At 47.3% G+C, this 15,521-nt stretch overlaps 4 protein-coding genes across 4 annotated transcripts; 3 read left to right on the top strand and 1 right to left on the bottom strand.

Annotated features, from left to right (window-relative positions):
• Nucleotides 1-3,146: 3,146 nt before the first annotated feature.
• ARB_01697 (uncharacterized protein) lies at nt 3,147-3,656 on the top strand (the record flags this gene model as incomplete). Its single annotated transcript, XM_003012143.1, has 1 exon — nt 3,147-3,656. A coding segment is annotated over one exon (510 nt), but the record flags the coding sequence as incomplete, so codon positions are not given.
• Nucleotides 3,657-5,290: 1,634 nt separating this feature from the next.
• On the top strand, nt 5,291-7,673 carry ARB_01696 (uncharacterized protein; the record flags this gene model as incomplete). Its single annotated transcript, XM_003012142.1, has 5 exons — nt 5,291-5,987; nt 6,119-6,333; nt 6,504-7,010; nt 7,144-7,237; nt 7,291-7,673. 5 exons carry the CDS (start codon nt 5,291-5,293, stop codon nt 7,671-7,673), a joined length of 1,896 nt encoding a protein of 631 aa, XP_003012188.1.
• An 80-nt stretch (nt 7,674-7,753) lies between these two features.
• Nucleotides 7,754-8,857, top strand: ARB_01695 (uncharacterized protein; the record flags this gene model as incomplete). The annotated part of the gene is made up of 1 exon (XM_003012141.1): nt 7,754-8,857. The coding sequence occupies one exon, from the start codon at nt 7,754-7,756 to the stop codon at nt 8,855-8,857; it is 1,104 nt and encodes a 367-aa protein (XP_003012187.1).
• A 242-nt stretch (nt 8,858-9,099) lies between these two features.
• On the bottom strand, nt 9,100-10,815 carry ARB_01694 (uncharacterized protein; the record flags this gene model as incomplete). Its single annotated transcript, XM_003012140.1, has 6 exons — nt 9,100-9,444; nt 9,511-9,809; nt 9,880-10,233; nt 10,389-10,516; nt 10,555-10,625; nt 10,765-10,815. The coding sequence occupies 6 exons, from the start codon at nt 10,813-10,815 to the stop codon at nt 9,100-9,102; spliced, it is 1,248 nt and encodes a 415-aa protein (XP_003012186.1).
• Between the last annotated feature and the right edge of the window lie 4,706 nt (nt 10,816-15,521).

Here is a 15,521-nt window from a genome sequence, read left to right as displayed (position 1 = left end):
TTTTCCCCCCCAAAAAAAAAAAAAAAAAAAAAAAAAAATACTAAATCCACTTCCGTTCCTGCATCTCAATACCGCACTATAAGACCCTGCTTCACTCTGCATCACGCCAACATTACATACGAATACCGCAAAGTTCAAACAAAACAACAATTTCTTCCAAGGAATCCTCTGTCGTACCAAAAAGTACCTCTGCATGCCACTCACTACAAAGGCTAAATAGCTTGGACTAAACATCGAATGATGAATGTACCCCGTAAGAGAACGGGGGAGTGCTCGAAGCAGTGGGGTTAGACTTCTGGACCAAGGATCCCACTTGCATCTTGATTGTAAACCAAAGAGGAAGCCCAAAAAAGGAAAAAGGATGGAAAAAAGAAAAGAAAGAGAACAAGGAGGACAAAAGATCGGATCATCAGATCTTCAACCGATCGAAGCACAGGGGCACCGACCACGTTCCGAAAAGCACGAAAGTACTCCGTACTTGATACTTCCATACATCCAATTGGTCTTTTGTTTTCTTTACTTGACCAACTGCTGCATGCATCTGCCATTTTCATCAGGCAGAACGTCGTGGACACTGGACAACCAGGATTCCAAGGACCAACCCAACCCGGACAGAGAGAAGCCAAAGACGCTCTACTCCGTAGTTTAACTATGGTGTGCATTATGTTCGGTTCTCTCCAACCGCCTTAAAGTAGTGGTTATGATGCTGCTTAGGACCGAGTGTGTAATATGGCTGTCATCAACCAGCAAATTATTTGTTGGGTGGACGTCAAATACAGGGGACAAATGAGATGAATCGACTTGCCGCCCTTTAAAATAACCATATCCTTCCCCCGTCCTCCGTACCTCCGTCCGGCATAACAGACTACGATATGCCCAATAATCTTGTCTCACTGGCTGGTTGTCACCTCATGGGCCCACCAGGCTATTTCTCCACTAACGGTACGACGTCGTACTGCCGCCAGAGGCTCCTGGACCAAGGCGCTTCATGCGAGCAGGCGAGAACGAAAGGATGAGTCTAAAAAAGAAAAGAAGGCAGGAGGAACAGTTGAGTCTGGGGACCTCCAGGTGAACCAGATCCTACTGACATCGCGAGACGGGGGTACTTCGAAAGCGCCCAAACCGCTCTCTCACCAGGTAACTAATTATCGTATCTCTGTCAACGGGGAGAAACGCAGCTGCTTGGGGCCCCCGCCTTGGAGATGCACGAGACATTCCGTTACGAAGACATCTCCCCAACGAACGGTAAAAAACAAAAAATATCCCAATTATTGCTGCTTACCCCCGGGACACACTTTCATACGAAATACAGCATGCAGTGACGATACTGTATTCCCTCGATTACGAATATGGAGACTGGGAGACTTGAGGAGGCCCATCTTCTTCCATAGATCGCTTCTGCAGCCCTTGGAGTGGTCACTGCAGCTAGGTAAGCCGGAGACGAACCTAAATTGATAAGCAAGGTCAAAACTACGGAGTAAGTGTCTCTGCATGCTGGCGCCTGCGAGACCTTGACATGGAAAAAAACTATGAAACACGGACACCCCATCTCTTCCCCCTTGCTTGACTGATCTCTTCATGTTGGGCATTAAACGTATGCATACTCCATATGACTACCCAATCTACGTTCACGGAGATAAATGAGCTAGGGAACTCACGAAGATCATCGTCGATAAAAATGCTCCTATGAGACGGATCCCCCCAAACTCGCCCTATTCGAGATGGCCCCTATTCCGTCATACACCTCGGCCTCTACGGAGTAAGCATCCATGGAATCGACCGCCGGCCTCGACATCTCGATTACGGTACACGTTGATGCCGATGCCGATGCACATGCACCGCAGGAAAATGCAGCTCATGCTTTCGGTAACTGTCCTTCCTCAAACGTAAATGTTCATTAATTTAACAGGGGCAAACTGACAGCTTCTTTTTTTTTTTTTTTTTTTTTGCCTCCCGAATTAAACTCCCATACAGCCCAGAAAGAATCAGCCTTTAAACCAGCCCAAAGTAGCTCCACACGCAATGCAAGTCCATCGCAGGAGAGATAGTGGAGCATTGTTTCTTCCTTCCGCCAAAAGATCAAACCCTTCTGACTAACTTACATCCAACCCTTGTAGCGCCTCTATTACTTTCAATTTCTTTTTCTTTCTCTTCTAGTTCAACTATGAGTGGGATTCTCATTTCGTCCTTCAGATGCCCACTCCGTACTTTCGCCTCCACGCCAAGTAGGCCGAAGGGGGTTTTTTGTCTACCTTTCTTTTTCTCCTATATCTTTCTCCTCTACTGACGTCTCAAGACCAGATTCCCCCATTGTTTTAAAAAGTCAATCGCTACCCAGGCACAAGTCACTTTATTTCAGCTCCCTTTCCTATAATATACGCCTCCTTCCACCCAGGTTTGCTCAATTCTTGTTGGCAAGTGTGGTCAGCATATACGATCTCCCATAGTAATCCGCCTTTACACCTCATTGACGGGGATTATTGCGTTCCCTTCGCCCTTTTTATGGTTTTTTATTTATATTTTTTAATTTTACTATTTTAGCTCGGGCCTTACGCTGTACCTTGCGTTTCCTTTATGCGCCAGCAGTCTATAAACACGCCTCCCAGCCAATGTCCATAGGGAAGGAGATACCCGAGAGAGATCCAAATTTGTTCAGGAAACTCCTATCAACTGCTCTATTACTTCGTGCTTCAAATTGGCCTTTCCTACGGAAGGCGTGGACCGGAAACAGGTATATACCAACCCCCCAAATCCTAGGACGGTTCTGTGCTTTGGACCGCGGCGACTGTTGCTCTAACCCCTTCCCTGCCCCGTTTCTAACCCCCAAGCATGTAAGGAGGGAAAAAAATCCGGGGACATGTTTATGACTCGGGAGGGTAAAACATGGATTTGAGATTTGACGTTGACATGACCAACGGAGCGCTAAAGGGTTCAGCAGTAGCAAAAGTAGTCAGGTTATAGAGGCGCCCGAAGCCACGATGTCGACAGATCCTCGCGTCCACTACGATTCGGTGGTTAGGGCAGGCATGTCCGAAGCCTCTCAGCGCCCTGAAGACACCCCGTTCGATATCTTTGAATGGTACCCACGCTACCAGAGTTGCCAACGCTATTTCCTCGACCACGCCCAACACACGGTTCCTGTACAGGCCCTTTCTTCATTCCTAAACATACATCTCCCATTCCAAAGACAGCCCACCCCTATATTTAGTTCCGCGGCCGATGCTGCCCTTTCCACTCCACCTGGTGGCCAACCTTCAGGGGCTCCTGTTGCTCCAAGTGTATCTATGGTACCTTATATTCGTCGACTAGTTGCAACAGGCATGGACTACCCGGGAGTTCTACATGGGTTTTTTGGTGACGACTGGGCTTCAGGGATTGGCTCTCTACATGAACAAGAACGCCGCAACTTCTTCTTTGCTGCCAAGAGCGGAGGATGGGCGGCTGTAAAGAAGGACTACGATATTCTGCCGCTCGAGACCATTCCATTCCTCAGGCCATTGCAGGGGTCAGAAAACTCCGAGATTGAAGCCGCGGAGAAGAGCTGGAGTGAGTGGCTGGCTATGGAAGATTGGATGATTGGCCCACGGTCACCAGATGAAATGGCAGACCGCCAGTCGAACACATACTCGAGACATAGCAGAAGCACGAGGTCTTAAATGACCTGACAAGAAATAAACCAGACGAAGAAGAAAAAGAGAAAAGCAATAATTATTGACGACGATGAATGATACCTACGGCAACGATTCTCATATGCATATTTCATATCACCCCCCCCCCCCCCCCACGCCGCTTTCCTCCTCCCCTACTAGAAGAAGGGGGAAGGTTTCTTTCTTTCTTTTGCTTATATTTCCTTCAGGCGGCAATCTTTGTATACCCTCCGCTCGTTTGTTACATTCACATTCCGGTCTCATTACTATTTTCCCTGTTATGGGTTGGCGTAAGGAGACGACAGATGAAGATAAAAAAGGGACCCGTAATTTTTTTCTGTTTCTTATTTTCGAGGTAAACAAATACTTAGGTATTTATCATCTATTGATATTTTCATTGCCCTGGTCTGGTATTACTTATAGCAAGTGCCTTGATCAAATTAAGCCACCTCGTTTTCCAACACTTAACTGCTGCCATCCACAATCCAATTGGGCAATCAAGTGGTCAATTGAGTCAAATTCTAGATATAAGTTAGGTTCAGTACAGGTACATTCTTCAGATCATAGGTGTGCTATAGAATGGCAAATGAGGGAGGCAAATGTGCTAGAAGCGCCTCGCACCTATGCTCGCCCGGGTTCATTTGCATATGCACTACGACCCCACTAGCGTTATCCTCGAGGCCGACGGTGATTTATCCACGGTGAGTGTCATAGTAATGGCCATGGCAAATGATTTCGTTGCCTACTACTAAAATGGGGTCACTGGGCCCGAAGACGCCATTGCAAACGCCCTTGTTGCGCAGATACCCATGTGGTCGTGGCAAATTATTTCACCGGTGCTAGTTCGATGTGTCCAGCTACTGCACGGAATCCAAGGTGTGACGCAAGAGTGTAATACATAATCCGAAGATTCCAGAATACCAACGTTCAGCCACTGCACAAAGCCGTCGTAAAACGGCCTGTATCTCGCCTCTGGCGTCTGTTCCTCGACACCCTCGTCCTCCCGCCAGAGACGCACTTTCGAAGCATGTCGTTGGACTTGTGGCGCAGCAGGCACAACCACGTGGGAATCATGTGATAAACGAAATACCGTGGATTATATAAGCCAGACCCAGCTGATAAACCATGTGACCCTACATCACGTGAAGGTTTCTCTCCAAGGTTGCGCATCCGGCATCACAACGATCATGATATGGCTAAGCGGTGGCATTCGAGGCATAGATGCCATTATTAAGGAAAGTCTACCCCTTCCTGCTACTAGCCAGCCTATAGCCCCTATTCATCAGGATGAGTGACGTGAGCGATAAAGTGAAGAAATGAATGGATTACGTCATTCACCGATTATGTAACATGTCGCTTATATAATCTTTGCAGCAACCTCCAGCTTTGGGGAATGAAAGGAACTTAAGACTACCGTCAGGTCGACAACAATCTAAGAGAAGCGTCATATTCTTAGCCACCCAGCCTGGCGCTGGTATAAGTACCTAGACTTGTCTTATCAAGCTTATCAAACGTTTCGGTGGACTACAAATATATATATACATACCCTTGGCCTATCGCTATTCTTTTCATGCTTAACGGAATGACATACTGGTTCCATTCGCAGTGGCCTCTGTTCCCCGAAGAAATTTAATACCTACAGTATGGTCTCACTGTTGAAACAGCCGTCTGGAGCTTCGCGACCAGAATGGCAGAAACTTTTGCGTCAATGCCTTCTCCAAAGAATCAGCGCGGATGAGTTTCACAACCTAGCCAAAGTGATGCTACGCCGCCGCCCTATTTCACATATGGATCTTTTTGATGTTATTCTAGAGTCGAGGGCAGTTACGGATTTTGATTGGGACCCGTTAATACCAGACTATGTGGATGCCGTCCAAAAGCTGACACAGGTCGAGCTATTTAATATCTTGCCGTCTCTCCTGGCTCACTCGAGCATCAAGTCCGATATTCGGCACTGGAAGAAACAAAATCAAGCACAAAACCAAGACACGGACCAAAAGGTTGATGAGAAAGGATCTACAGAGCCTGCGGACTCTAAAGGGCCTGCCACTCTATTAACTGATTATGGCATCATACAAAATGTGATTACAGCTGTGACCACTGGCCATGCTCCAAAGGTAGCTCTTGAGTTCATGGATACTTGTTCTGCTATAGCCGACTGGATTCTAGCCCTAGTGTCGTGGAATGCTCATCTGGGGTCTGAAAAGGGTGAGGGCAGTGGAACACAGATGTTGGCCACTCCTGATGTGGTCTCCATATTCATAGCTGTCGGTTTTCTTTTCGGAGCCTTAGCAGCAACGGAAGTGGGTGCAAACGCACTGTCATTTCAACACGCAGGAAGTAAGTTCTTAAAGGGGTTCAGTACTTGTAACCCATATCCCGAAAACGAATTGTGTCGTGGTGTCCTCAGTTTCTAATGACAGTATAAGCATTTAAACACCAGCGAATGAAGCTGGCCCGAGCTTTGACAGCATACTCTCCTATATGTGCCGAGATATCCATTCCCTTACGAAACCGGCTTGATCAATTGCAGAAGGAATTCAACCTTTTTCTGAAAGGTGAAAAATCAAATCAAGATCATGTTATAGAGGATACTGCTGTTTCTACCTTGGAGTTCGAATCTAGAGTTGTGGACATTCCTCCAGTAAGCTCTAGGGCTGGGTTGTATATATATGTCAACTCTCTGGTATGTTGTTTACTTGGGCCACGAATTCTCCTCAACTATACTAAACGACTTGCTATAGCTCGTAGGGCGACCTTTGATAGATGATAATCTTCTTATTAATTATCTAAATAATCGCTACGGGGTAAGTCTGGTATCTAGCATTATCTCCACCACATACTTACGTATCGTAGGGGAATCACATGGCACTTGTTGAAGAGCTTATCACAGCGTCATTTGATGTCCTATCAAATGGAATGTACCGCAATGAGCCACAGCAATCAATGTTTCTCTTCCGGGCATTTCTCGTCAACAAACTCCCTCCGTTCCTGTCAGACCTAGCAGGATCAGTGGTAGAGCCAATACCAGTTGAACTATGTATCACTCGTGCTTTAGCGCGGGTAGACCCAAACACGTTCCCATCATTTTCAGAAATATTCTCTACCCATGGTAATTCGGTTTTGTCTGACGTGAGACAAGAGTTTCTTTTCTCGTGTGCTTTGCATAAATTAATACCCGAGTCAAGTATTGAACGCCTCTTGGGAGAGAACCCAATGCAAACATTGCCGAATGGCGGAAGATTCGTCAAGCACGATCTAGTTGCTCAGATAAACAATAGCCATGAAAGGGCAGAGCAATTGCTGAATGGTATCGAGTCGATGGACGGCAACGCAAGGGCAATTGTTGAAGCTATAGCGGAGGTATGGGCTTTCCATTGAACCAAGATTGTCCAAAGCACTAACATGGACAACTTAGGTAATGCATAATATGTGCCTGAGAAAGGATACCATGACATTGAAGAGTTTATGCAATTCCTTGTCACGTAGGCCGCAGACACTGGACATCATGCTACTCTTCAAGAGCCCACAAGCTATATTGCAACCTCTTTGTGTCTTGTTGGATTCCTGGAAGTGGGAGGAAGACCAAGGTAAATACTTAAATCTCAATTCGACTGAATGAACCGTTATTAACAACACTCAGGGGAAAGCCAGCCTGTCTACGATGAATTTGGAAGTGTTCTTCTCCTGGTTCTTGCTTTCAAGTATAAATATGATCTGAGTTCCCAAGACCTTGGGATTTTCAATCCGGATTCATTTATGTGCCGATTACTCGAGAAAGGTTCATCAAGTCAAAAGCTGGAGGACTTGACGCAGAAACAACAGCAAAACCTTGGGGCGTGGGTTACAGCACTGTTCATCGCTGAAGGAATTAGTGATGAATCCATGTCCTCTTGTAGCCCGCAAGAATTCTATCTTCTGGTTGCTACACTATTCTGCCAGAGCTTGAGCGCGTGTGAAGCCGGAAAGCTGGAGTTTGACACTCTCAAGGGTGGATTCGAGTGTAAGTCAACCCTCTCGCTCTAGCTTGTACTAGGCCACTTGGGGTGCGTTGGATTAACAACCTTGAAGATCTATTAGAGCCCTTCCTGCTACCCTCGCTGGTAATGGCCCTATCGTGGATGGGCAAACATATTTGGAAGTCTGGCACCGATCTCACCACTACCCTTAAACTTCTAGCTACCCTTGTAAAGCCTACCTCTATATCTGGAGAGGCTCAGGAAATCCATCGTACGGTACTATCGATTACGGCACGAGAGCTTGCCGATAAACTGAGAACTGCAAAAGCCCGTCACCCTTTGAGAACAGATATTGAACCCATCCTTCAAGCACTTGAGCCGTATCAATCCTTTCAACGGACGGGCACTTCTAATCGTTCCGAATTGGAAGGATGGAGATCCAGCTCTGCCCCTGGTGGAATGGTCACAGGGATTCGAAACACATTCTCGTCACTGGTACTCTGGAGCACAGATCCTGAGATCAGTATGACTCCCCCAAGCTATACCCATAGGCAACTATTAGCTGGATTGAAACATCTAGGTTCTGTCCGAGTTCTAGCGGGAATACTTGAAGAACTTAAGTTACAGAGTGAAACCGGGAGTGGTGACCTGGCCATTGATATCGCGGCAACTTTGATATGTGCACCGATGCGTGAGTGTTTCTCGTTGGAACAAGCAGCGTATCAATCGGTGGGTGGTTCTTTGAAGGATTCATTGCCCCGCCGCCAAATGCTCAATCTTAGAGATGCACTTAACCTTCAGAGAGAGTCCCTCTCCAAGATGATAGAGTATGAACCTCACCGAGCTGAGCTCATTGTTCGGCTGGCTAGACGTGTTGATACCCTTACTTCTATTCCACAAATACCCCAGGGAGTTGAAAATATCGACGTTGGTAATATTATGGCAAATATGGACCTTACAGGCGTCGAAGGAGACGGACAGATGCAAATAGACGTAGCTCAGCAGGCAGAGCAGCAAGACCAGCAGCACCAAAATCTCACCGCTACCGGAACCGATGCGACTCCTGGCACCATAGACGCAATTCTGGATTCAGCTACGGCAGAAGGAGTGACTGCACCACCCGCTGGGACTGAAGTAACTATGGCTCATTCAGATATGGATGCGAGCATTTTTGACGATATGTTAAATCCTACAGATATGGGTGTTGGGAACCCAGAGTTTATTGATTTGGATATGGAGGGGATATTCTAGCACACTAGAAACCATTATCAGTAGGTGCATTGTACTGAAATAGAAACAATCTAGGGTATATTCCAAATGCATCTTGAAAACAGCCTGTATAACTGATCAACAAACGCCCACGGTAGTTACAATAAGCTTCGGACCTCGCATAATAATGATTACTTTCTACATGGTGATGAATCAACTGCTATTTCTAGAAATACGACGGGTTGATGACAAGAATAGTTCTTTATGGTCATATTATCTAGTTATTAATGATAAACTACGGTAGCACCATCATCTGCAGGCTCTAGCACTTTCCAATTACATCGGACATTGTTGGCCTCGAACTTCTTTATTATTCTTTCAGCGATTTGCGTGAAATTCTCTGTCGCAAGGGCCAATATCGTCGGACCTGCCCCTGAAAGGCAAATGCCAAGCAAGCCCGGTTGGGTGGTTGGATTCATTGAACTTAGGATTTCAGTCAATCCGGGCACCAAATGCTTACGATAAGGCTGGTGCACCTTATCTTGCATCGCAAGATAGATCATGTCGGGATCAAGGGGAGATTGGCCCAGTGCTGAAGGAAGTAGGGTTGCACGCTGGAGGTTATATATCTAAATGTAACATCCATATTAGTGCCGATCCTCCCGAAGCGGGAAATGTAAAAAGAGAGGACTTACCACATCAGCTCTCGAGTATGTTTGAGGGAGGACCTCTCTTGCTTTTGCAGTGGGAAGTTCAAATTCGGGTATGATAGCAATCGCTTTGATTTCCTTTGCCCAGGGGAATTTCTTGTAGTGGCCGATTCCAACTGGCGGCTTAGGTGGTTTGATGCCAGTATCTACTCCACCAGCGGGGGCAGGAAGCACTTCGCTAAGGGGGATCTCCTTCCACGCTAGATCTTCAGGCTTTAGTTCGTTTAGATATGTGCCAACAAAGCCACCATAAAGAGCAGCAGCAACATTATCGGGATGGCGCTCTACGGAAAACAAGCCGAATTAGTATCAACGAAGTGGAGAGAGGATAGGAAGAGGCAGAGGTGCCCTCACCTATCATGAGACAATAGTCTAGCATTCTGGCCTTATCGAGGCCTAGCTTTCCAACCTCATTGCCCAGGACGACACCTGCAGTCACCGCAGCACCGCTGGATCCCAATCCACGTCCCAATGGGATCGGGTTTTTGATGTGTACGTGACACTCAACGGGAAATGCATGGTGATTGTGGCACCGGAGCACGTATAGTGCCACTCTGGTAATTAAATTTACTTCCGGGTCAAGACTGACTTCATCAGGGTTCTCTCCTTCATATGTTATTCCGCAATTCAATCGAAGACTGGAAGATGAAGGCGAGCTGGGGACCTTCGTCGTGACATGCAACTCAAGGTATATAGATAGTGCCAAGCCTAGCACGGTATATCGTTAGCCCATGCCATCTCGGATTTATGCTTGTCTGGGGATGATCCCGGCCTTCAATGAGACCTTCACCAGGGTAGAATGCCTGGCAGCAATAATACTCAAGGATAGGGGATTTATTGAAACCAGATTGACCGGAACTCACCAATAACATCGAATCCGGGCCCGATATTGGCGGATGAGCAAGGCACTTTGATCGTAAAGGAAGCCATTTTTCCCTGTTTTTTTTTTACTTGTGTCTTTCCCAAAAGGAGGAAGTGATGGATCTCCTTCCTGCTCGCTCCAGGGCTATCGGGCTATCAGTACCACACCCAATGGCAACACCTTCTGCTCTGTCGGCCTTCTGCTTTGCTTCTTCCTCGCCGTCTTTGTCTTTCTGGCTCTTTTTCCTGCTGTGTTATTCTCTTCCGCTGGCGTTATCTCCGATATCACGTGCAATCTTATCTTATCTATGGTGACAAAGCAACGAAGCCCTAAAAAGCGTCCGCTTTCGGAAGCGGCTCTCGGGCCCCTAAAAGTACTTTTGCTGCTTCTTCTTCTTCCTTTCGCTCGCCTTGTTTTTCTCTGTTCATCTTTCATTATTCTATGGAGCACTCTATGGGTTCGACGGACTCAATGTGGCGCCGGAGCTGCGGGAATATATAGGCGCCATATATTGACCGTTATTAAGATTATGTGGTGGTGAAGCACTGGTGTAACTCAACCGTCGTCCACTTCAGGCAATCGAGCATGCATTCAGTTCGTCCCAGGCGATAACTCGGTACCATCAGCCTGGGAAGCCAACCACTCTCCTTTCTGCCTGTAAATCTGCAGCCGCCTGCGGCCAGTACAAATAGTCCTCCCTTGGAGATGGTTAGAGCCGATGGACGAGGCGGACAGATCTCTGTCCTGTTGCTCAAACCCCCCTGCCCAGCCCCTTTTACCATGACTATATTCCGTACGAGATACTCCGTACTCCAGAGCATTAGACAGGGTCATTCCTGGACATCGTGTCCCACTCTTCTTAATCTTTTTCGTCCTTAGGGATAATAGTAACCTTACGGAGTATACTCCGTAGTCCGTACCTCCGTCGGTGATCGTCTCCATGAGACCATGGCATGGTTTTGTTGGAGTATGCAACAAAACAAAGGCGGAAGCCGGCAACGCTTGAGGGTGGAATAAACCTGGGCTCTTCTATCCCGAAGAGGTAGTTAGGTGCGCAGAGGTTGACTGCCTTGAACCCGGCAATTTGCTTAGCAGGCTTTGAGCGTGCAGAGCACGGGTCAGGCCCTTTGTGCTCTGCACATGGTGACAACCCGCCTCATCGGCCAAAGAGAGGGGGGGGAGGAAACTGTGGCCGGAAAGGATACAGATACAAGCATGAAAACTCCATATATAATATGATATCGACTAGGTGTTAGTTAGACAACCTCCGTTTCTTTCAGTTGGAATGCACAATTACGATATGGTCCCGAGTGCAACCCCCTGCTGCAGCTGCAGTTGGCAGACCATTCCGAATATAAATATTCACAGCTAGGCTTGATTTGGCAACGGAGAAGTCGCTACCGACAGAATAACTCTATCCCCACACGGTTCATGCCTGGGCGCAAAGGCAAAGGGCTAGCCAGGGGCCTGAGCATCTAGTATGGTGTTGGCCTGCCCTCGAGCCTGTACTCTGTACACAGAGAAAATCATGAGAATGGCAAGAATAATAAAGTGGTATTCAAGGCACTGTTGAAGGCGAAATCAGGGGCGGGTAAGGAGAACGTAAAATATAAAAAGCTGCCTGGCACGAGTGTCGATTAATTAATCGCTTGCAAGCCTCCTTTTTTTTTCTCATTAATCTCCGGAGTTATAGCACTTGTTTCACCATCGAGAAGACACGGAAGAAGGAGTTATGAGGAAGAGGGGCCCATATGAAGTCATACGGTTAATATGCGATATATGATCCGGGATATGACCAGTCGAATGGGAATCTGAGGTTCTGCGAACACATGCCCATACAAAAGAGTACCACGTATGCTGTGCTTTGGCCGTTGGCTGGCCAGGCAAAGGAAAGAGGCATGCACAACGCACAGCCAAGGGATGCGAGTTTGGACATCATCCAGTGCACAGGGCCAGGCGGAAAGTCATGATTGATGCATATGAGCCGGGTGGATGCACTCCGAAACGTATAACCGTGTCTCTGGGTTTTAAACCACTCTGGGTCTTAACTTCTGGAGGTTAAAGATAACATGTTAAAAAAATGTTACGCAGTCTGGAATCCACTCTCACTTTGAAGGCTAGGTGAATGGCTCTGAATCAATATCTAAATTTAGGGATTACCCAACAAGATGGGGGGAAAAAAAGAAGAGGAAGAAGAAACCCGCTTCGAGGCGTACTTTGGGTTGAGCACGAGCTTTTCTCGCCGCTTTCTGTTGATTGCGTTCAGTCACCAGAGCTTGGCTGCGATACACTGAGTATCTAGTGTCCCTGTAAAAGATTCGGTTGATCGTCCAAGATCCCTTGATTTCGTTGTGCGCATTGCGGTTGTACGGAAGAACTCCGTACACGTTGTGCGTGAGAGGATGGCGCCCTTCGATGTAGGGAGTACGGAGTACGGATACTATGAATAAATTGTGTGCTGGTTGGGGGGCTTGAGAGGCGTTGTGCCTACTGAATCGCCTCCGCTCTTCACTGAGGGTCACCAAGCTTAGCTTAGTTACAAAGACCATCACCGAACCTCGAGCGCTGGAGGCGTTTTTGTATATGCGCCAATCAGAGTGTGCAGGTTTGTCGTACGGGCTCCTTTGCTTTCCATACGAGTAAAGTTCAAGCGAAGCCAAAATGAAGCCACTCGTTGATCACTAGGGGTGACGGCGGAAAATGCCTTTTTATCAACACTAAGGCGCCATCACGGTGGTAACGGGCTGTTTTGAGAGACTGATGTTTTTTTTTCTTTTGACCTCCGAACTTCCTTTATCATGGGAAGAAAGAGAGCGAGGAAGAGATAGCCCTCCGAGGAGTTTGAGGTTGACACGTCGGACGGAAGGGAATCAGAAGGGTAAATCTGACTGCTCTGAAAGGTACCTCCAAGGACAAAGCGGAGGACATGTGAACTGGGCGCGGCAGAGGCTGATTACATAGCTTTTTAAAGGCAACCATAAAACATGCATAATTCACGGTTGTGCATGGTTGCTTTTTTTAAGGTTGGGGAAATAGGAGAATCATGGCGATGATCGTTTCTTCCCTGCCTTGCCCGGCTCCACGAGTGATAGTGACACTCTTAGAGAACGTGTGATTCTTCTTCACCGTTGGCATCGTATCAGTCATCATGTTGACGGCTAGGACACCTTCCAAGGCTCATCCATTTGTTTTGCTTTTGTTTTTGTGTTGTTGATGTTGACGTTCTTCTGCAGCCCTTCTGCATACCGCCTCGTCGTTTTTTTTCTTATTTTTAAGTGAAGACTGAGTGAACGTCCCGTTTAACTTCATGCCCGCGCGTTTCCGCTGGAGTGTTCGGTAACTCTGTATCCCGGATTGATGTGCTGCATGCCTGTTGCGCGAACGAGGCTTCTAAGGAGGAGCAGAGGATCCAGCAGCAGCAGCAGCAAACAGCAACAAAATAACAACAACTGGCAGGCTTGTTGGCACGACTCTTTGGACATGGCCCGCCCTCCATCAAAACGAGCCAGAATGTGATTTCACCATGCAATGGAGATCTCCACCACAGAACTCTGTTCGTACTTAGGAGGGAGGAAGAAGCGGGCTAGTTAAGCAACTTAACTAGTAAGCCCCTCGAGTAATCCAGCACATTGTTGCCTCTGGCTTAAGACTTCACCCTGTTGGGGAGCATCACGAATGGCCGTGAGAAATTTGTTCTTCTTGCGTAACGAAGGAGCATTCTTCGAGAAAGAACAGGCAACACAATAATAACAACAACAATTAAGAATAATAATTGCGAAATAACACACAGGATATTTCTTGTACAACCGAGACATCCTCCGTACACAGCCAATTCAGGCGATTGAGCCGGAAGGTAGTCGGAAGGTGGACTTGATCCACACTCGGTTTACAGGGAACCCCTGTAAAAAACCGATGGAAGCAGCAAGGTAAAAAACAACCCAATCCCCTGGCCAGCATTTCAGCAAAAACCAACCAGCAATCGGTGTGTGAGGGAGGCTTTTGTTCTGCAGTCGGCGTCTTGGCTTGGACTGGGGCAAGGCCGTGATACGCTGATGCTCGCTCAGGATACATCTCGACCGCCTATCATACGCACTATATCGGCCATACATTTTTTCATACCGAGTACACAAGCGGTAAGTATACACATATCGTGCACAGCGCCCGTTCTCTTGTAAAAAAGTACTTTTAGTACTTTTTGACCTTCAGGGTTTCCATCGCCCATGATTTGCTTAATAGTCACAATTTTCATGTAGCCTAGCCCTCTTCGTGGACCGCAGGACGGCGATAGTCTGTATTTCATTTCTCTCCTTCTGGGGTCTCGTCTCGTGGGCAACCTGCCAGAGCGTTAAGGGCAGATTTGAAAGTCGGCTGGGCATCGTCCAGGTCAACGCTCCCCCTTTCTCTCTCCCCCGTCTTCTCCTTTTTCCGCCTTCCGCACTACACGTGCAGAAGAATAAGGGGACTATGGGGGTGTTGCCGCGCGCAGTGGGTATAAAGTTGGAAAAAGCTCTGCTCGCTCCCAATGCGCTAGAGGGCGCGTGCCCACAGATACTTAGAAATGTCTGACAAAAAAAAAAAAAAAAAAATAGAGGAGGAGAAAGACGCAGAGCGGTTTGTTTACTGCTCTCCACCCCCCGTATGCAGAGGAGGGAACAAGCAAAACGGTCATGGTCAGGGATTTGGAGCTGGCCAAGACAGCGCTTTATGCAGGCGACATGGTTGTGCGTCGAATGTGGCGAAACGGATTGGACAATTAGAACGTCGAATATCCACCAGGATATGTAGGATGTTTTCCTAGAGGATGTTCGAAGAGCTGTCAAAAGTGCCGGCCTTCACACACGTTGGGCGCTTTTCTTCTTCTTTTTTGCTTTTGCCCCCCCTAGCGCATCCCGCTGGGAAGGAAAGGGAAGGGAGAAAAAGGACATCGAGGAGTGCCTTATTTCTTTTTCTGGCTTGATTTTCCTTTTGTTTTTCGAGTCTCTTTGGCATTAGCATATATAATATTTCTCGTATTGATTATTATGACTTTCAAAATTTATGGCAAATCCACACAAGGTCCAGGGCGGGCTGTCCATACTAACCTAGTGAAGTAAGACCTCCCGGGCCCCCCGTTGCTCCCAGCTAATGAGCGGCC

This window comes from Trichophyton benhamiae, assembly GCF_000151125.1.
Source record: "Trichophyton benhamiae CBS 112371 chromosome Unknown contig01094.0, whole genome shotgun sequence".
Classification (NCBI taxonomy): Eukaryota; Fungi; Ascomycota; class Eurotiomycetes; order Onygenales; family Arthrodermataceae; genus Trichophyton; species Trichophyton benhamiae.
The sequence above is the reverse complement of the archived record's forward strand: the minus strand, read 5'-3'. Positions and strand labels throughout refer to the sequence as shown.